The following is a 22,554-nucleotide window of genomic DNA, read 5'->3' as shown; positions in this document are numbered from 1 at the left end:
ACAAATTGTTGCACTACTGCAATAGAAAGTATCACAAGAATTGTGCACCTCTCTCCCATTGTGAGCTGATGGTGGATAGGGCATCTGAATGGTTAACCATTAAATCAAGGAGAGCAATGGAACAGAAAATGGACCCAAGACCCAGTGACCGGGACTGCTGACACTTGTAGTGGTCAAAGGCATGGATCAGCCCTGGGGGATCACAATTTGTTTACTTGACTACTGGACTGGTTAGGCATGAAGTATAAGAATCAACTCCCTGGTATCCAGAGTTGCTGAGATTGCTTGAACCAGAGATGGGCCATTTGCTGTGAGATGCTTGTGGAGTGATCTAAGAGTGTATTGTAACCAATCAGGCCCTTAACCACTAGACATCACCAATCTGGCTATTTATGTTACTCTAGCTGATACCCCATGCTTTAGTCATGTTAATTGATCACACTGCTGTGACTTAAAACTTCTCCTGTAGGAGTGATGAGAGATGGCTTCTCCATGTTATGGTTATTGTTTGGGAGTTACTCTTTGACAAGGAAAGGTTTAAGGTCCTTGATCGTCACATTGATCATCAAAACTTAACTCTTTATGGTGATCACAGTAAACTGAAAGGGCCATCAGATTCACATTGTGCTAAAAGATATTGATTCCCCTGCCAGCCTCTTCCTTCACCTTCTTCCCCAAGGGCACCTCTGTCAGTTGGGAGCCTGTCTAGTGATGACAAAAGCAGTTTACAGTCCTCTACTATACTAAAATACTGGTTAATTTCCACATGGACTAGGGATTAATGAAATAATCCATGCTGAATATAAAGTAATATGATATCTAATTTTTTTGATTAAAAAGAATCCTATTCCATTTATTTAACAAATAAGGCTACTTGTTTCAAGCCTTATGCCTTATGTGTCCTGAAAAAAACTTGGTAATTATAGTTGCGATATGAAAAGCCATTAAAACAATAATGCTGTGTAAAGCAATGCATACTAAAAGGGCTAAATTGTGCCTGAGCTTTGGGGGGTCAATGAGCCTTAGTCCTGAAAGGGTCAATGGAGATGCCATAAAGTGAAGCGCCAGAACCCGATGACAATGATGAGGAATCATAATAAGTCCTGCACATAGAGAGTATGCACAAGCATTGTCTTGTAACCCTGCTACAGACTGAGTGCAATGAAGTACACTGGAGTACACCCTATATACCAATAACTGGGCCATATGTCCTGGGTAAAGGCTGACCCCTTGCATATGTATGGGGGGGGGGGGGGACTGAAAAAAAGTTGATAGAGTCGACTAAGTTGTGTTCTGACCTATAGAGCATAAGTATGCCATTACTGACTTACACTAGACAGTCCTTTGGATATTTCTTAGTTACCAACCATTACTGTAGGAATATGGCTTTATTCACAGGACACTCTTACTGATCGGTGATAACATACATGCACTACATTGCTCTGTCGCCACTGCCACGGTCATCATTAAAGCTGTTTCTTGGGACTTTAATATTGATGAGCTTTCCTTAGAATAGGCCATCAATATCAGATCTGTAGGGATCCAACTTCTCAGTATTCCCACTGTTCAGCTGATTGTAGGGGCAGTGTTCCTTATAAAGTATAGTGCCATACATTTGTTAATGGTATTGCAGTTCACTGACACTCATTTAGGTAATATCCACACAACAGTGCTAATTTTTAACCATGTTTTTCATGGCCGAATCAGCATATTATGTGTTATCCATTTTTTTTTTCAGACTCATTGACTGTCAAAGGGAAAGTTGGGACGTGTTTCTGCAGAACAAAAAGCAGAGCGTGCTCTACTTTTTCACGGATCACAGACAGCAGTCAACCTTTAGTCCGATCATGTGAATAGAGCCTTAACAGTTTGTTACATTAAAGAAGTCAGGTTTTTCTTCTCGAGCTAAGTGTCTCAATTCTATGCACCTTATGCCAGTCTCGGATAAGGAAGCATAGCAGATCAGATAGTAGTATGTTAAAGAAGCATTTATTTTCTACACCTCCTTCTCTTGTGCCAGGTTCCCCAGCAAGGAGATTATCATATGTATTTCAAAAATTATTCTATCTCCAGCATCTTCATTGCAGATGATGAAGCTATAGATCCTCTGTATAGTATACCTCCTTAAAAAAGACATTACAGTGAATAAACATGATGATCTTAAAATTAGTACAAAGCAAACTTGCCAGCATAATCTGGTTGCTCTGCGGGTGGTTGACTTGAAATGGCGAAGTGTACAGCTCATTATACGGGTGCATTTCTATCCTTAGAGAATGGAAAACATTCTTTATATGGGATAGCAAATGGAGGGCATAATAACCTCCGATACTAATTGCATATCATCTGATTGTTGCTAGGTATAAAGTAGAAAGACGTTGCAAAAGTGAAAGTTTTATCCATTTTCTAGATGACTGATGTCATTGCGCATATGAGAACTGTCTGTTTTGAATCATCATACCATTTACTTAAAGGGAGTCTGTCAGCAGGCAGATCAAATTTAAAGCAACCATAGGACCTTGGAGTGCTTAGGACACTGATCACAATGCTATACTTTGTAGGTAAAATCTTTGCTTCATTTAGTAGTAATGCCATTTTTTGTCAAGATACAGTTTCCTTCTCCATTTATCAAGCTGAATTACTTTTACATATTGGTTTATGAAAGGGAACAGGGTAGGAGGAGACTGCTGGAAAAGGCGCACTAATATATGCAGTTGTTACACTCTGTAAGTGAGGGTATCTTCCAGATAAGACTTTACCACTGGACAGTATGAGGCAATAAATCAGATAACAGCCTGTCTCTGTGCATGAATTGGTTACATATACAAACACTTTGTAGACAAACAGACTGAGTGAAGATAAAGTGTAGAAGAGGAGAGGGGTCTAAGGGTCTGTTCACACGGCGGAAACCTTTTTCCGCTGTGTGAATTCTCCGCGTGGCTAGCGACAATGAGATGCAGTGCATCAGCACATCCCGCTCCTGATTAGATCCGAATGAATGGGCCTAATCAGGAGTATGTCTCGAGCTGCAGACGCTGCGGCTGACTGAGCCGCAGAATCTATGGTAAGATGGGGCATGCCACTTCTTTTTCCCGCTAGTTAATGGGAAAAAGAAGTGAGCGGCTCCCATTGAAGTGAATGGGAATCTTTTTTGCAAAGGGGGCCACACGGTGGCTCAGTGGTGAGCAATGCAGCCTTGCAGCGCTGGAGTCCTGGTGTTCAAATCCCACCAAGGGCAAAAAAACCAAGGAGTTTGTATGTTCTCCCCGTGTTTGCATGAATTTCCATCCCATATTCCAAAAAGACGTTACTGATAGGGAAAAATCTACATTGTGAGCTCTATGTGGGGCTCACAATCTACATTACAAAATAAAAAAAAATACACCTGCAAAAAACACTGTGTGAACATACCGTGGAGAAGGAAACAGATTTTCTAAATAAGTAATATTACAAAGTGCCATAAGATAATTTTGCATTTTCGTTATGTGGAAGCCTGGATAACTAGTGAAAATGGATGACAAGAGGGCAGAGAAGGCTGGAACACACTACTTTGCTTATCTATTCCTTTGTTACAGGCAGTTGTGTATAAGTTTGTGTATGTTTTCTCCGTTGTGTACTATTTCTTTTCTCTGGTTGGTTGCTCGGGTGAGATTGGCCAGGATAAACAGGTTTTTTTCCATTTTTATGATCATTAATACATAGTCCTATGTGTAGTTATTCTTGCATCATTGCCTTTTCATTAGTGTAATACACAGATTACAACTAGATCTTTGCAAAATTTTATGCAGTTTTAATATTTTGTTCATTTCTGGTCATAACTTCTCATTTCATTTCCTAATACTCTTCTCCCACTCTTTCAAATCATTCTTATTCTTCTCCATAGACTTACTGCTTTTTACTGCCAATTTTATAGTTGTTCAAAGCACAGTAGTATATTTCTCTGGATCAAACACCATCATCCTATTAATGCCACTTATGAAGTATTACAACCTCCAGACCTTTAGGATTTCACTGTGATTGGTGCGAGTTGCTGACAGCCGAATAAGCAAATAAAATGTATTTGTTGTATTATATTGTAATGTCGCTGTAGCTTGACAGAAGGTCTAAGAAACAGGATTAATCCACAGATGAAGGGAGAAAAATCCTCTTGACTTCCATCTAGTGTAGCTTAGGCTTCTGAAATAATTGTCTCTACTTTTAGCAATTGGCAGACGAATGTCACTGAAGTCTGCGCGTAAAATGTTTCATGTATCCTCATGCTACATTCACATCTGCGTCAGAGTCTCCATTGGAGTCTCCATCATAGAGTCCATCAAAAATCAGCAGAGGAAAAATTCCTGTTTCCTTTTCCAGTTTCAGTTTAAAAATGGTGGACACCCAACGGACCGCATTAGAGCCAATGGGTTCTGTTGGGCTCCGTGTGTAACTGCTGTTTTACAGGACTGCCTCTCTGTTGTTTGGGTTCCTTGTCAAATGAGAAGTTTCATGGATTACAATCCACTTACGTAAATGGTAAATCAATCCTCTAATATACCATAAATTGACGGGTGCATAAAACGGTACAAAATGTCAAATATGCAATTTTAGACAGACAGTCTAAAAATACACCAGATTTATCAAAGTGGTTAATGATCAGTGATAAATCTTGCTGGCGTATCTTTACACTGTGTAGTGTATGCTTAGGCTGGGGTCACACAGGGATTTTTGGACCTTGTTTGACGCGGAGGCCATCTCAGATTCCGGTCCAAAAAACGACTAGCCGCGACCAGATGTCGGTGTAGTGCACCGCTATCCAGTCATGGCATTCCACTCTAGATTAGGCCCACAAATGAATGGGCCAAGTCAGGAAGGAGTTGTCATGCTGTGGATGCTGCAGCAGATTCTGGCAAGAAAGGGCCAGTTACTTCTTTTCTTTTTTCCCGTGAGCAGCACTAAACCGCTAGTGGAAAACCCCCAGCCTTATACCACCTAGAGACAGAATTTTACAACACAAATTTGGCACATTTTTGGTGCATTATGGCACATTTTAGCGAGGTCCCTTTTTTTTTTAAACGTTTTTAGCCCAACTAAATGCGCTTCATTACACAACAGATGTATCCAATATGTGACACATTTACACCAGTGTATAGAGCAACCACAAATCTGAGCCAATGTATTTTGATGGTGATATTGATATCCTGTTCTGACAAGATCTAAGTTGGTTCTGTGAAGCAATAGTATTTATTTAGAGTGGATAACATTATTTTCCTTATTATTCTACAGGGCAGCTGTTAGTCTCTGATGATACAACTTTAATTGTGACTTGTGGGTGAACGTCACAATCAGTCTTACCACTTATGGTGTTCATCAGCATCAATGCCTAGTATATAAAGGTCTATAAATTCAGATAAAAAATGCTTTCCAATCCAATAATAATAATGCTGTGTAACATACCAATAAAGCAATGCACAGATAATCATGTGTTTGTGATTATGCAAATCAGACTGAAAAAGCAAGGGGGAGGGGGGCCTGACTTACCAGATTTGCTTACAGACATTAGGCACCAATTCCAGAGGAGAGATTAGCATAACCACAAAAGATGATTATCTCTGCATTACTTCATTACAAAGTTATATTTCTCCCCATATCACATACACCTACATGGCATTGTTAGATTGGGAGGCATTTTGGACCAAAAGGATTCCCTTTATTTGCAGAAGCCATATACTGTCAGAATCAGTGGTGTCAGTAGGGTTATTATGCTGCTTCTCATCTGCTTCTCAGCTGTAGGGCTAGCACCATTGTGGAGTAGAACTATTGTAGTAGCTTGCAATAAAGGGATCCTATCATTAAAACACAATTTTTTGTGACTAACACGTAGGAATAGCCTTAAGAAAGGCTACTCTTCTCCTACTTTTAGATGTCTTCTCCGTGGCGCCGTTCGGTATAAATCCCGGTTTTCGTAGGTATGCAAATGAGTTCTCTCGCAGCACTGGGGGCATCCCCAATGCCGCGAGAGAACTCTCCAGCGACACCTCTATCTTCTTCAGGAACAGCCTCTTCATACTTCTTATTCCGGCACTGCAGTGAAACTTCTACACATGCGGAAGACGGCTTTGCCGTCAGGCCTCGGGCAGAGCCGACTGCGCATGCCCGCCTGATATAAGCGGCCATTTTCTTGTGGCCGCTTACCCTGCTTACTGTGTAAGTGGCCACAAGAACATGGCCGCTTACACCAATCAGGCATGCGCCGTCGGCTCTGCCCGAGGCCTGACGGCAGAGCCAACTTGTTCATGCATAGAAGTTTCACTCCAGCGCCAGAAGAAGATGCGTGAAGAGGCAGTTGCTGAAGAAGATAGCGGCATCGCTGGAAAGTTCTCTCGCAGCATTGGGGATGCCCCCAGTGCTGCGAGAGAACTCATTTGCATACTGAAGAAAATCGGGATTTCTACCGAACGGCGGCACGGAGAAGACATTTAACGGTTGGAGAAGAATTGCGCTTTAATGATAGGATTCCTTTAACATCCTCCTGCTCAAAAAGCAAAGGTTATAAAAGGCTGTCTTATATACAACCTAGGCTGCTGTCTATTTCTAAATTTTAAATTTAAAAGTGTCTATCTACCAGAATCCAGATTCATCAACTAATCACCTCGGAGGTGGTATTGCCCATCAGTATACAGCACTTTCCAGCAGGAATCACCAGCAAATTACCTTTCCTACCTACTTTCGCTTCCCTGCTTTTCAACAGCATCATATTTTCTCTTTTAACAAATGCAGTCATCGGCTTGCCTCCAGTTCACACACTGTGGTTTCTTACACTCCCTGCTGCTGTGTGTTCTCTACTGGACTAGTCCATAAGATATAATGAGTTCACCTATGAGCGCCTCTGAGCTAGTCCATGACTGCTTCCACCTATAGGCCGAGTTCACACGAGTTTCTTGGTCAGGATTTTGATTCAGAATCTGCGTCAAAATCTGGCTCAAAAAACCACCTCCCATTCAAATCAACGAGAGCCAATCATTTCCTTTTTCTTCGAGTGGTTTGTTCCCGCTCACGGAAAAAAGAAGCGACATGCCCTTTTTTCAGGTGGATTCCGCGGCTGATTCAGCCGCAGACGGCCGCCTCGTGACACTTACTCCCGACTAGGCCCATTCATTTCATTTGGGCCTAATCCGGAGCGTAATGCTGCAACTGGATGCTGGTGCACTGCCGTTTTTTGGACCGGATTCTTAGGCAGCCACTGCATCAAAATCCAGTCCAAAAAACCCCTGTGCAAACCCGGCCATATTGGTCTGCTTAGCCCTCTGAACCATGCTCCAGCCATTTTGTACCTGGTGCTCCTGATTCTACAAGGATTCCCTACTACACTGCATGTGGATTATCATTTATTGATCTCTACTTGTTTATTGACCATGCTTGTGATCCTGATTCTGTGCTGTAGTCTATCCATGTATGACCTTGACCTGCCCTGAACTTCTGAACCTGTGCCGCCTGACCTGACCGATTGGCTTGTCCATGACCTTGGTCATCTTCTGCCTGCCACTGAACTCCAGCCCAACTATCATATAACCTCTGGTGCCTCATCCCAGAGTCCGTCTTGTCCTTGATCAGCAGCCACCTATCCCAGTACCCATCCTGTAAGTGGCACGGCATATCAGCACATCTGCTCCCCATTACAGGTATCTCGAAAGAAGATGGCTTTGAGGAGACAACTCCTTGAAAATCCCACTAACAAATTGGGCAATAGGCATCATTAACTGTATTTTATGTCTATTACAAATATAAGACACAACCTGATACAGATTTCATTTTTCAATGTTCTTTTTTTGGTCAGCTTTTGTATTTCAAGGTGCAGATTGTGTTCCTGTTATATAAAGACGTTGATGATTTTTTTTTGTTAGTTAATTAGTTAGTAAATGTAATTTGCTTCTAACAAGCCCCCTTTTGCTCACGCTTCAGTTGCTAGGAAAGTCATTTATTCTCTTTTTTCAATATTAGAATATGTTATATTAAATTTTTTCTAAGAATAAGTGCTATACAGACCTAATGTTTTCATGTACTGGAATATGATTGTAGAGGAGAGAAGTGACATGTATCTGCAGTGTGAAGGAGGATTAGTATCTCATTGCTTTGTGGGCATACAACATCCAGTCTTCTTACTGCAATCAAGCCGGGTGGGCAAGCAGTGTCCTTAGCTGCATGCTAATAAGATGGAGCCTGTGTAAGAAGTAAGCCTTGTGCTTCAGACCTGCGGCCAATGCTGAACCTGTCACTGTGACAGACTGCAGTGTACAAGCCATCACCAAGACCCTCCCTCTTATTATATCCCTCACCTCCTTTGTGATGTATACGAGAACTGAAGAGGGCAAACAGATTTTACATAGTACTTTAGACATTTCAGAAAAAATATATTGACATAAAAGCCATTGGTTCTTTACCAGGCCTCGACCCAAAGGTAAACTGTAATTTCTTCATGGTGAACTGTGAAGAAAGCTGTTAATACATTCCTTTTCATGTATACTAGTAGCTGTGGGAGATTACCCAGAGAAAAGATTGATGCAATATATATAACATCTATTATTTGCATTCAGTCTCCAGACAGAGAAGGGCTCGGGCAGCGAATCTCTCTTACTGTATGTCAGTGCACAAAACATGATCTGGGGAAGAGAACTTTAACGATTGCATTCCATTTGATGGATCCACGTGCACCGTCAGCACACAAATGGTTACCAGTGCTCCTTATTTCTCCATCAAAGGAGCTCTCCTGTTCATTGGCTGCTAACAAGCACGCCTGTATCCATCCCCTGTACCAGTCCAGCCTCTCAGCAGGGCTTGAGCACATTTCAGTGTATAGGAATGCAGCAGCTCGGAGTGGACTCTGCACTTCTGTCTGCTTTAACTATCAGTCTTTCTGCATTGGATCTGAAATTTTCTATCATGCATACAATACATGATCATCAGACTCATTACCTTGTCTAGCAGGACAGCTAAAGACAGGCTTGGGCTTTCATCTGGGATTATATTATTGTGGAGCTGTTCTTGGTGCTGAATTAAGTGTCCTGCTGTTTTCTGCTGCCAGTTACAGTCATCTATCACTTTGATGATTTTAATTTCACAGTCCATCACAGGAAAAAATGGCCCGGATCAGGTGTATACTAACCGCTGTCTCTGGGTTTTACTTCTGGGAAGCTGCACTCTTGTTAAGGTATGACATGGTCAACTTATTGCTATATAAGTAATGCTACTGACAACCTGTGCACACTGACAGATATCACACATTTTATTCTTTTATATACACGGGTCCACATCATATACTCCCCATCATACTGTATATAGATAGCTTTTCCTTTTGGAGAAATGGATGTCATTTTCTATCAATGTAATTGATGAATTTATTATAAATTTATGATTAATTATTAACAATTGTTATAACCAACTATTATAATCACCCCTTCTACTATAATGCATTAGACTGCCGATGACTATCACTCTGTTCAGCAACAATGTAAAAGTTAGTTGTCTCCATGAAATAACAATATTTCTATGCAATCTATGTCACTGATACTAAAACATTAAAATAACTTAATAGCAGGAATTTATTATTTGCATCATTTTTTGCTCTTTTTTCTTATGTGTGTATTCTTATTTACTATAAATAATAAGTTTTATGCAAATGTTTCTCAAGGAAATGATGACTTCACTGGTGTCAGATATTTCCACTTTTGGATGCTGTCCATGTACTGTAGTGCAGTTGTCCCTTGTTTGTGCCTTATTAAAAAAAATGCTTGTCATAAATGCAATGTAAATTACTATAGATAAACCACACCCACTTGACCAGACAAAAAAGCAAAGTGATAAGACTTTTGCTAAAACCTTTCAAACAGGTACAAACATATGAGAAATCTGGTGTTCAAAGAGTACAACTCTGGGAAAAGGGACAGAATTAGAAGAAAATAGGCACAAGAGGCTTGTTATATGCCCCCATGAGTGTAACATTGGTTAGCTGTAGAATGTACGTCTATGGCAAATGTATTTGTGTGTGTATGTGTAGTATCAGTTGTAGTAACAGATAATATAATGGTTGTGATAGATACACAGTGAAACGTCTCCAAAAGACCACCTGCTTATATCCAGATGAAATTTTCATATTTACAGTAACCATATTTTTACTATACCCCTAGAAGACCACTTTTCAGTGCTATTTTGGGTAGCCATCCCAATGAGTATACAATATATACCATGTGTATATATACCATGTGTTTATGTAAAAGTGCTCGCGATATTGATATCCCTTCGATTTATGAGTGGCAGAAAGCGGTCCTCTCTGTATTGTAATAAATCAATAATCTAACCTTGATTAAAAGAGCACTCAGCTAAATATTTTCCCATGTAGCCATCCACTCCATTTTAATTAGACGGGATCACTTACCCGTGATTGACAGGCGGTATCCCTCCTGCATCTTCAGAGTTTACACCTCCCGATGTACATGAGCCACGTACTGTTTCATCTAGTGACATGCATGCGCTATATTGTGGCCTGGTTTATATAGTCAATGCTTTTATTGTAAGATTGTGAGTAAACTGTTATAACTCCTTACAAGGTGCACAAATTACTGTCCTATATTACAAGATGTGTTGTTTAGAAAGAAAACATTACATTTCAATTAATGTCATTTATTTCCCATTTCATAATGTTATCTATCAGTGCTCATGAATAATGAATGTGCAATGAATGAATGCCCCAGTGACTTTATAATCTAATTTTATACCAGAATTAATATGGTAATACAGAGTCAAGGTCACAAAGAGCTTTCAGTCTAAATCCAGACTTTTAAGTCTATAATGCCTGACCATAACCCCAAGGTGCGATACAATTTTTCTTTTATGTTTGTGTCAATGAATAAAATCAATATTAATACTGCTCTAGTTGCAAATATGTAATGGCTAAGGATTGTGAAATTGTGTACTGGGAGTATTTATAACATACATTGATATATTGAGGTGCTGTTTATACCATATATTGACATGTTGATATGGAATATATTATTTACTACATAGGACCTTACAAATTGTAAATACATGTTGTGCATGATAATAGTGTAGAGAACATATGGAGTGTCATACATAGATTCAGTATATGAGGGGTCTACCGTACAGTCTTAATGTACCATGACTGTCCCTAGAACTAGTGATTGAGGTAACTGCCTATTATCGATACGTCTATATGCATGTTATATATTGAAAGAATACAAGAATCATGACTTGAAGTGGAAGAGTTTGTTGCCTTTCTTGACCAGGTTGGTCATTGTTTTAGTAAAATTGTTCTTAGGTTATTAAGTAAGGGGTATCTCTTATCACTACTATGAGAGTCTCAGCAATAGTGAATATGTGATTTATTATAACAGGACAGCAATACACTGTTCATTTCCCAGAGCTCTTGGAATCCCCTTTGGGACGTTTCAGTAATTCCAGAGAGAGAATAAGCAGGTTAGTGGGTTAATCCAATGAGGCTGCACAGAAAATATAACCTACTGCTCTGGTGTAACCTGGCATAACTCTGCATGAATATAATGCATATAAAGTTCTACTTTGTGATATTATTCTTAAAAGGTACCTCTATGTGCACAAACTAATGCCTGGTACACCAAGATTAGGGATTCAGAGAGGATTTGTATAATGGAAACATTAGATGCATCAACCACTTAGCAATTCGTAAATGTGAAACTCTTTTGTAAAATTTCCATCATTAAAGAGATGAATATGTACAGGAGCTATATTTATTTCCACATTTTACATTGCAGTCACATTATTGTAGTTAGAAATAACCTCTCATCTTCCTGATGGTTGTACATGAAATGAAATACCAATTCTGTAGAAATCTGGAGCATCTAAAAAAATTCTGAGTAGTCCCTTGTTATTCTTTGAGGAAGTGAATAAATTGACACTGCACAACCATTCCGATATATCACTACAGCGTGTAGCTATGCAGTCTGCCACTGTCCAATACAGCATCACACAGTATAGAAGCCCACCCTATTGACAAGAGGAATGGTAACTTCAATGGCATCCCTTTATTCATATAGTTCTAGGATGAATAACAGAGGACTTCTAAGAAAAGATGTCCCCACATTGTTATTTCAGGAGAATAGAAGTAGTTGAGCTGACAGATTCTAACTCTGCCAACATTACCCATTACAATGTAATGTGTATGGGGAAGCTAAATAGACATGTTATACTACACATGGGCACATGACTACTCTTTCCATTGAAATATATATGCACCCAGGTCTGAGTTATCCACAACTATATGTCACCTATAAATTCATTTTCCCACAAATTTGCTTAGGGACTTATTCTGCAATATGTTTGCCCCAGACCTTTATTATTGGTGGGTTGCTAGCAGTAATGAATCAACTAAACAGGGTATAAAATACTATAACAGGCAAGGAAAACGAAAAGAATGCAAGAAGGTTTAAAGAGGACCTTTCATGGTTTGGGGCACAGGCAGTTCTTTATACTGCTGGAAAGCTGACTTTCAGCGCACTATCGGCATTCCCGATCTGTGCCCTGGGTAAAGCGCTTTCGGTCCTGGTACCGTAGCTCTTTACAGTCAGAAGGGCATTTCTGACAGTCTGTCTTCTCCACAGCAGCGCCTATCGCGCTGTACTGTGTGAGCGGGGAACGTTCCTCCCCGCTCACACTGTACAGCGCGATAGGCGCTGCTGTGGAGAAGGACGTACCTGACAGAGTGTGAGGAACGCCCTTCTGACTGTAAAGAGCTATGGTATCGGGACCGATAGCTCTTTACCTGGGGCACAGATCTGGAAAACCGACAGTGCGCTGAATTCAGCGCACTGTTGGCTTTCCAGCAGTATATAGAACTGCCTGTGCCCAAACCATGAAAGGTCCTCTTTAAATAGTGTAACATCGAGTGTGGCAAAGAAGCCATGCCCACTGCACAATCAACCACCCAGGAGCTGAAACAGCCCCAACATAAGAAATCCTAGTGGCTCCTGACTGTAGCTGGTGGGCATCAATTGAGCATTGCAAGAAAAAGCTTATTACCTTTAGTGGATTCATAGCCATACATAGTGGTGAAACACTTCTAAACCATTTTCACCTATGTATTGAATTGAATAAAAGATCCAGTGTGAATTATGTTGACAACATATTAAACTATATTTAATCCACAATTTGAAAATCCCTTTTATGTGAATAAAGTACTGTACTTTTTAGACTAAAATCTTGCAAAAAGTTCCTTGCATCCTATAGTGTGAAGTCTGCAGGGTACAGACCCAGCTGACTGCCTGCATAAAGGAGTGATCTGGTTTGTAATACTGATGGCCTATCTTTAGCCTAGGCCATCAATATTAGATCTGCAGGGTTCTGCCACAGATCACTGGTACCAAGGTAATGTATGAGAGCCTCGGTGCTCACTCAGCATACAAACTATGGAGAGTGTAGGTACTGCAGGTGCTGCCCCATTGAAGTCCATAGGGCAGAGCTGCAGAACCTACACTCACTCCTAACATTTGTATGGTGAGTGAGAATTGTGGCTCTCCCACGTTGCCTCTGTACTGGTGTTCTGTAGGGGTCTTGGGTTTTGGACCAAGATAGGCCATCATTTCTAGAATCTGGATAACCTCTTTAATGACTGTGAGAAGTGCTGATCTGCCAGATTAATGTAAGGCAGGGAAGAGGATAGCCCAGTGCCCTGCCTCCATAAGCATCTGGGAGAAACAACACATCTCCTTACCACTGCCCTCCATCACTAATGTATTAGTAATATTCCTTGCTTACTGTACAACACGTGTGCAGGCAGCAGGGACAATTACTGAGTCCTTTTTGCCACTTTGGTTTTGTATCAACAACAAAGAATAGCAGACAGGAGGTAAGTGTGTCCCCTGACCGCTTCTAGGGTATGTGTGGGTGGTGTAGGGAATGTAACTTGTTAGGGTCAGTTCACACTGAGTTTTTTGGAGAGGATTTTGACACTGAATCCGCCTCAAAATCAGCCTCCAAAAAAAGCCTCGCAATAGAACTCTATTGGGAGGCTTTTTTTTGGATGCTGATTTTGAGGCAGATTCAAAATCAAAGTCCTCTCCAAAAAACTCTGTGTGCACTAACCCTTAGAAGCAGTAGTGCGGACCCAAACAGTCAAGACAATGGCGAAAATGGACCGGACAAACCGAGGATCACTGCGCTCAATCCGTTGTTCTCTTGAAAACTCACTTTATTTAGGAAAGTACACACAACGCGTTTCGGGCGAACCGCCCTTTTTCAAGTGTATAGACTTATGACTAGTGTCGAGCTGGATGCATCCAGCTCGACACTAGTCATAAGTCTATACACTTGAAAAAGGGCGGTTCGCCCGAAACGCGTTGTGTGTACTTTTCCTAAATAAAGTGAGTTTTCAAGAGAACAACGGATTGAGCGCAGTGATCCTCGGTTTGTCCGGTCCATTTTCGCCATTACCTACCCCTAGGGTGACGTGGATTCTGCTGGCTCTCCTCCAGGGGTACAAGACCTCCCCTCCCCAAGTGGTCTATATACTGCTAAAAAGGTTGTGATCACAACCTTTCAAGGTGAGGAGTATTCTTGTCATATTAACCTCCGTATTTTACGGTACTTCACTATGTGCAGCTCGGTGCTGTTTTTTGTCTATCTGCAAACAGTCAAGACAGGAACACAGAATATGCAGCAAACAGTTTATTTAGAAAAAAACAAGAAAATAAATAAATAAAATGAACAAAACAAAATACAGCCTTAACTTCAGGCAAAAATAAAACAAAACCTGCTTGTCTGAGCGCTAACTAAACAAAGGTACTCTGTCCGTGTTGCTTACCAACAGAACCCGGCTCCTCCACTCTCCTCTAGGATCTGTCTTGCAGCCTTTTATGGCCCAGTAACGAGCCTATGAACCACACCTGAGCTGCAGCTTAGTCCCTGGACCACACATATGTCAGGAATCTGGGGGAGATATACCGTGACTCTAGCACTCTACCTGTCACCTTCTCACAGTGGACAAGATTGAGTATTATACGTTGTTTGTGTGTGTGTGTGTGGGGGGGGGCCTTAAAGATATTGACCTCTCTACTACAATTGACCACCAAGGAAAGCTAAAAAAATATTAAATATATTTTCCATAATTTTTCATGTATAAACCTGGTGCATTTTCTGTACGTTTACATTTATTTTATCCATTTTATGCAAGATTCAATAAGAGCAATGCAATACAATGCTAAAGAGATTGTTAAAGGGGTTAACAAAAATGTCTCCATTTTATTAACTACAGCAGAAGGTCCCTGTTAGTAATATATTTTCTGCGCCCCTGTCTCCACTGATGTTTTACAAACTACTGTACGGACTGGGAGGCAGAAGTCTTGCAGTTCATCTTCTCCTCCTGACGTACTGACTCTTGTTAATGTAACTGACCCCACTCCGAGGACAAATAGGATGAGTAGAGTGTCGTCATTAATACCATACCATAAGACTTCAGTCTCCAAGGCAGAAGTTTGACAAGATTGTAATTGTCATGAAGGGAATTAGCAAATACATAAATAAGTACATAAATACACAAGTAACGGCTCGTTCACATCAGCGTTGTGAACTCCGTACTTGAGGTTTCCGTTTCCTGCCTAAAACAGAGGCAGGATACGGAAACCTGCAGGAGTCTCTCTCACCCATTCATTTGAATGGGTGAGAGAGATGTCCGGCCGTGAGCGGCGGTGAGCGTTTTAGGCTCTCCACCGCGAAACCGGGTTTTATAATCCGGACACAGAGTCGGACATGCAGTACTCTGTGTCCGGATAAAAAAATTCGGTTTCGCGGCGGAGAGCCTAAAACGCTCACTGCCGCTCACGGCCGGACCCGGTCTGTGGTTTCCGTCTTCTGGCATGCATAAGATGGAAACCACAGAACGGACAGGAGAACGCTAGTGTGAACCCAGCATTAGTGCAACTTCTGAATGTGTGCAAGAGGATCAAGATTCTCAATGTTACTGCACAGAACCAGGAAGTATGTTTTTACTTAGTTATTAAAACCTTTCAGGGGTTGTTTATTGTCTGCAAATGCACTTGGTAATAGAAGTCTACTACATTCTTAATAAGTAGAGATGAGCGAGTAGTGAACTATTCGACTATTCAAAATTCGATTTGAGTACAATATTCGACTATTCGATCGAATATCGAATCCCATTATATTCTATAGGGAAAAAAATGCTCATTTCAGGGAAGCCAAAATTCGACCAAGTGGAGTCACCAAGTCCATAATGACACCTCAGGAAATTATGCCAAATTACACCTCCTGAATGCAACTGGGACAGCAGGGCCTGGGTGCATTTTACACACCCAAGTACCAGTATTACGCCACTATCACAGCCTATCAACTAGACAGTGGCGTAACTAGGAATGGCGGGGCCCCATGGCGAACTTTTGACATGGGGCCCCCCCGACACCGAAGATCTCGACCGAGTCCCTCCTACGCATTCCTGCGCGCTCTATTATGTCCCATAGTGGCCCCTGCACACAGTATTATGTCCCTTAGTGGCCCCTGCACACAGTATTATACCCAATAGTGGCCCCTGCACACAGTATTATGTCCCATAGTGGCCCCTGCACACAGTATTATGTCCCTTAGTGGCCCCTGCACACAGTATTATACCCAATAGTGGCCCCCTGCACACAGTATTATGTCCCTTAGTGGCCCCTACAGGACTAAATACTGTCACTGCTGACCGCTATACCAGGACAAATTGTGGATAAAAAAAAATCTGGTCCTGTGCATTACAATTTAGTAACTCCATGTGCCTCATATTAATAGAAGTTAACCCCATCATCTCCCTCACATTAACCCCTGTCTGCCTCACCATAAGAGTTACTGATATGTGAGAGACATGGAGGTAATAATAAAGTATCTTCATTACTATTACCCCCAAATGTCTCACATATCAGTAACTCTTATGGTGAGGCAAACAGGGGTTAATGTGAGGGAGATGATGGGGTTAACTGCTATTACTATGAGGCACATGGAGTTACTAAAACACAAGTAATCCCCCCAAATGCCTGATAGTAATAAGTAACCCCAGTACGTACCTGTGTAGCTTCAGTTTCATTTTCCTGGAGCAGCTTCTTCCTCTTCTCTTCTGTGCTGGACGGCAGGGATAAGCCCCGCCTCCTCCTCTCATTGGTGGGCAGAGGACAGCAGAGAAAGGGAGGGGGGAGAGAGGGGGAGCGTCCTGAAGCGCTGACAGGAGCCAGAGCTGCAGCTCCTGTGTCTCAGCCGTTGCTGCAGCTTCGGGGCCCCCTGTTGGTGGAAAGTATTCCACCAACAGGGGGCCCCGATCATTATACTCGGGGGTCCGAAAAGACCTCCGAGAATAATGATAGCAGCGGTAGCAGCTGTCACTGGGCCCCTAATGTCCCGGGCCCTGTGGCAGCTGCTACCGCTGCTATGGTGGTAGTTACGCCACTGCAACTAGACACTCCAAACTCAATATAATCTCTATGGAAAGTGGAAAAATACATGGAAACCTTCTTTCCTCTACATTAGTATGAACAGAAAGACAAATTTTAAGCTAAAGAAACATTACCATGCACCCCTTTAAATCATGTTGTCCATGACATCCACAGATGGCATAGGCAAGGGGGAAATCAAACAGCCCCCACCCTTAACTGTCATTGTGTATGTGTGCATGATGTGGTGAGACCTCCAAAAATTACTTTTGTGGCCCTTGAGGTGAACCTTAATGGGGTGGTATGGTGGTATGGGGGCAAGGGCACCCCTGCAATTCTGTCAGACAATACTCATAGTCTTCCAGAAAATGATTGCAAGCACAAACTCTTTGGTATTAATATCTTCATTTATTTTGCTTGCAATGAAAAAACACAAAAGAGAATGAAAAAAAAGTCAAATCATTGATTATTTTACACAAAACTCCAAAAATGGGCCGGACAAAAGTATTTGCACCCTCAGCCTAATACTTGGTAGCACAACCTTTAGACAAAATAACTGCGAACAACCGCTTCTGGTAACCATCAATGAGTTTCTTACAATGCTCTGCTGGAATTTTAGACCATTCTTCTTTGGTAAACTGCTCCAGGTCCCTGAGATGTGAAGGGGGCCTTCTCCAAACTGCCATTCTGAGATCTCTCCACAGGTGTTCTATGGTATTCAGGTCTGGACTCATTGCTGGCCACTTTAGAAGTCTCCAGTGCTTTCTCTCAAACCATTTTCTAGTGCTTTTTGAAGTGTGTTTTGGGTCATTGTCCTGCTGGAAGACCCATGACCTCTGAGGGAGACCCAGCTTTCTCACACTGGGCCCTACATTATGCTGCAAAATTTGTTGGTAGTCTTCAGACTTCATAATGCCATGCACACGGTCAAGCAGTCCAGTGCCAGAGGCAGCAAAGCAACCGCAAAACATCAGGGAACCTCCGCCATGTTTGACTGTAGGGACCGTGTTCTTTTCTTTGAAGGCCTCTTTTTTTTTCCCCTGTAAACTCTATGTTGATGCCTTTTCCCAAAAAGCTCTACTTTTGTCTCATCTGACCAGAGAACATTCTTCCAAAACGTTTTTGGCTTTCTCAGGTAAGTTTTGGCAAACTCCAGCCTGGCTTTTTTATGTCTCTGGGTAAGAAGTGGGGTCTTCCTGGGTATCCTACCATACAGTCCCTTTTCATTCAGACGCCGACGGATAGTACGGGTTGACACTGTTGTACCCTCGGACTGCAGGGCAGCTTGAACTTGTTTGGATGTTAGTTGAGGTTCTTTATCCACCATCCGCACAATCTTGCGTTGAAATCTCTCGTCAATTTTTCTTTTCCGTCCACATCTAGGGAGGTTAGCCACAGTGCCATGGGCTTTAAACTTCTTGATGACACTGCGCATGGTAGACACAATTTTGCTTCTCAAGTCCTCAGACAGTTCTTTGGTCTTCTTTCTTTTCTCCATGCTCAATGTGGTACGCACAAGGACACAGGACAGAGGTTGAGTCAACTTTAATCCATTTCAACTGGCTGCAAGTGTGATTTAGTTATTGCCACCACCTGTTAGGTGCCTCAGATAAGTAACAGGTGCTGTTAATTACACAAATTAAAGAAGCATCACATGATTTTTCAAACAGTGCCAATACTTTTGTCCAGCCCCTTTTTTATGTTTGGTGTGGAATTATATCCAATTTGGCTTTTTGACAATTCTTTTTGTGGTTTTCCATTGAAGACAAATTAAATGAAGATAATACCAAAGAATTTGTGATTGCAATCATTTTCTGGAAGAAAATGAGTATTATCAGACAGAATTGCAGGGGTGCCAATACTTTTGGCCAACACTGTATATATGAGTTCTTGTCCCCTTGGCATTGGTTATTTCTGTACTTCCACCGTGTCATAGCTGCAAAACTATGAAAAAAAAATAAAAGTAGCAAAGTATAAAAATAGAAATAGCAGATTCCTGACATACAAGAAGCCAGTGGTACTATCATGGGGTCTGGCATTTTATTGTACATAAAAATACTATTTGCTGTGCCAAAATCTGAGATGGAGGAGTCTCCAATGCAGATGTGAATACAGCCTTAGTTGTTTTTTTGATTCATATTGTATACTTGCAATAAAAACATTACTGTGATGAAATTGTGTAATTGCACAATCTCATTGTATTTCATCTTTATTTTACTCCACTGTTAAACAGAGGTTTAGTTTTCTGGAAAACTGTCATAATAGGACAAGTATTCTGTGACTGCTAAATGCTCATTTCTTACTCTGATGCATCCGGCACATAATTCACATTTCAGTGATCAGCTAATGGAACACAGTTTAAGTCACTGGATTTCTGTAGTATTAGGCTATATGTACATGACTGTGTGCTTTATCATGGTGAACTTTTCATTTCTATGGCTGCATATACATGGACATTATCACAGACCTGTGTATGTGGTATGGGGCATAACTCAGGACCGGCCCTATACATGTCCATTTTGTGACCTAGGCTCATTGGGAGCAGTGATTGGGACTGTGGAAGCATGGGTAGCACATGGATGTCATCCATGTGCCAACTAAGCTGTTCAGTCACAGCCTGGTGACATGGACATGGTCATGTGCATGTAGCCTAAAGACATGAATTGTCTTGCCTACAGCGCCCATAGTGTATGTTTATGTTAGAAGGATTGCATGGAGGAAGCTATGTGTGTATGCAGTCAACAGCGGAACCCCAGTGTACTGAAAGCCATATCCGATGGTCTCATTGAAATTAAAAGAGCAGCACGAGCCGTCCATACTGCCACTCCATTGAAAACTGAGATGCAAAGCCCCCCAATTCTTGTTTTCTGTGGGGGTCCCAGCAGTCATAACCCCCACCAATTAGCAAGATAGCTGATTTTTGAATGGAATACTCCTTTACATTTCTGAAATCACCTTTAAAGGATCTGGAAATGCATTTTTAGCTTGGAGAATCACCAGTAAATATCATTTTAAATTACATCCAGCATTCCCAGAGTTAATAAAAGAGAAGCCAACCATAAAATAATCTCTTGATGTGTCACAGTAACATATTAGAGGATAATATCAGTGCACTGGACTCCTGCCAGTTCCCTAATTAAAGAGGCATTGGCCTTCTGTACAGCACCCAATCCCCTTCGGACAAAGTTGAAAGGGGGATTTTTGTGTAAAAAAAATAATGATTCTGCTACTGTACCATTGAAATCAATAGAAGAGTACAATTAGCATTGAAGTCACATAAATCTTCACCTCTATTTGCCAGGATCTGGGTACTCTGTAGGGCACTGAATCATCCTTAATTTGAATGATGGCAGACATCCAAGCTCATAAAACCCTCCGATGCCGTCTTCTGATTTGTCATTGTGACATGTTAGGACACATTATTTTATGGATGGACCATGAAAAAAATGAATCTTTAGGGTTTACACTCACTATGGATTGAAATCATCAACTGATTCAGTAAGAAAAATGTCACCGTGGTTCATTGTCATGTCAATAGACTGTACAATCCTTCTTTTGTGGCAGGCAGAATGGTGCTATTACTTATGTATTATTTCACAATCATTTAGGGCAATTTCTGAACGATGATCTGCTTGGTTTTGGACATGAAGAATAGATAGGTAAGCGTTAGCCTTGTAGAGCTGTAATATCAGATGTTTTATGTCATTTTTGCATGGAAGTTTACCAACTGGACAGGAACTGAAATTCTGAATTATTCTTGCAGCATACGAGTAAAGTTAAACATAAGATATAAGTAGCACATTTATTCATCTCTAAGTAGTAATAAGCACATGTATATTTATGAGTCCATTTTTTTTATTTTAGGTATCAATTGGATATGGCAGTTTTCTAATTTTTAAGGAAAATTATAGAAAATTTGGAAAAGTAAATATTGGCTGAATTCTGCATCACACTGTTGAAGTCATATAAGCTATATTTCAGGCAGCATTAGGTCCTATGGATAACCAAATGCCACTTTTTGAATCACATGACCGATAGTGTGAAGGCTTTGCAGTGCACATTATTGTGTACATACAAATGTATTAACTGCACTAGTGTGCATTAGCTAAGTACAAACACATCCTTTTAAGCCATTGTCCCAATCAGAAAAACTGTGCATCTATATTTAAAAGTCATAGTCAGCCTTAGTTTTGGAGTTACATAATGCTTAAAAAAATTCTTTGATCTGGTCCATTTAACAGCTATGGTTCCAGTGAGAGTGGGGACATCTAAGGTTAGCTTTAACTTCTGTAAATCAGGCACAGTAAAGTTGATAAAGAAGGCCCCTGTCTGTTGTGGGCCGGATTAATTTGATTAAGATGATTGTCTTGCCCAAATGTTTGTACGTATTGAGTCACTCAGCCGTGCCCGTGCCTCTCCGATTCTTTAAACAGCTGGATTCTTTGCTGACTTCCTTTGTGTGGGGCCACTCCAGACCCAAATTAAGATTGTCTGCCCTAAAGAGACCGAAGCAGCTTGGGGGTGCCTCCCTCCCAGACCTGTTTCTTTACTATTTAGCTGGCCAGCTTCGTTTCATTAGGCCTTGGCTCTCCTCGGAGCCTCTCCGGGACCCTGAGGCGCATCTGGCTCACCATCTGGACTTATGTATCCTGTGGCCGGTGTTGGATCACCCTCAACTGTTTAGAGGCAAACTCTTGCCCCTCCACACTCTGGCGGCACGGGTCTGGAAACAAGCCTTGACGGTGTCTTCCTATTCTGACACCCCTGCGGAGACTCCCCTATGGGACAATCCTGGCCTGCCTGACCTTTATGAGTTGCCCGATGCTCGGTCTTGGGCTTGTTATGGTGTATCCTCCCTGTCAGACTTGTACGTGCAGGGAATCTTTGTCACGTTTCATTCTCTAACTGCTTCCCATGAGATTCCCCGCCATCAATTCTTTCGATTCCTTCAAATCCGTCATGCCCTCTCCTCTTTATTCCCCACCCAGCCGAGTGCTATATCTGAATACCCGCTGATTGGTGTGCTGCGCTCTCAGGGTCCAGGGGGCCTAATTTCGGCTCTTTATGATCATCTAATTCACGCTAATTGAGGCCCCGTCCCTGACACGCTGATGCAGCAATATTC

At 41.5% G+C, this 22,554-nt stretch overlaps 1 protein-coding gene across 2 annotated transcripts in view; it reads left to right on the top strand.

Annotated features, from left to right (window-relative positions):
• Positions 1 to 8,828: 8,828 nt before the first annotated feature.
• GLRA3 (glycine receptor alpha 3) overlaps positions 8,829 to 22,554 on the top strand; it is a 169,678-nt gene continuing 155,952 nt past the window's right edge. For both annotated transcript variants that reach the window (XM_075258387.1, XM_075258378.1), the window contains exon 1: positions 8,829 to 9,181. In XM_075258387.1, the coding sequence (XP_075114488.1) occupies positions 9,111 to 9,181 (71 nt within the window). In that variant the 5' untranslated portion in view covers positions 8,829 to 9,110. The remainder of the gene's footprint in view (positions 9,182 to 22,554) is intronic.

Source organism: Leptodactylus fuscus, chromosome 1 (genome assembly GCF_031893055.1).
Source record: "Leptodactylus fuscus isolate aLepFus1 chromosome 1, aLepFus1.hap2, whole genome shotgun sequence".
In the NCBI taxonomy this organism is placed as follows: Eukaryota; Metazoa; Chordata; class Amphibia; order Anura; family Leptodactylidae; genus Leptodactylus; species Leptodactylus fuscus.
This window is presented reverse-complemented; position numbering and strand designations above follow the sequence as displayed.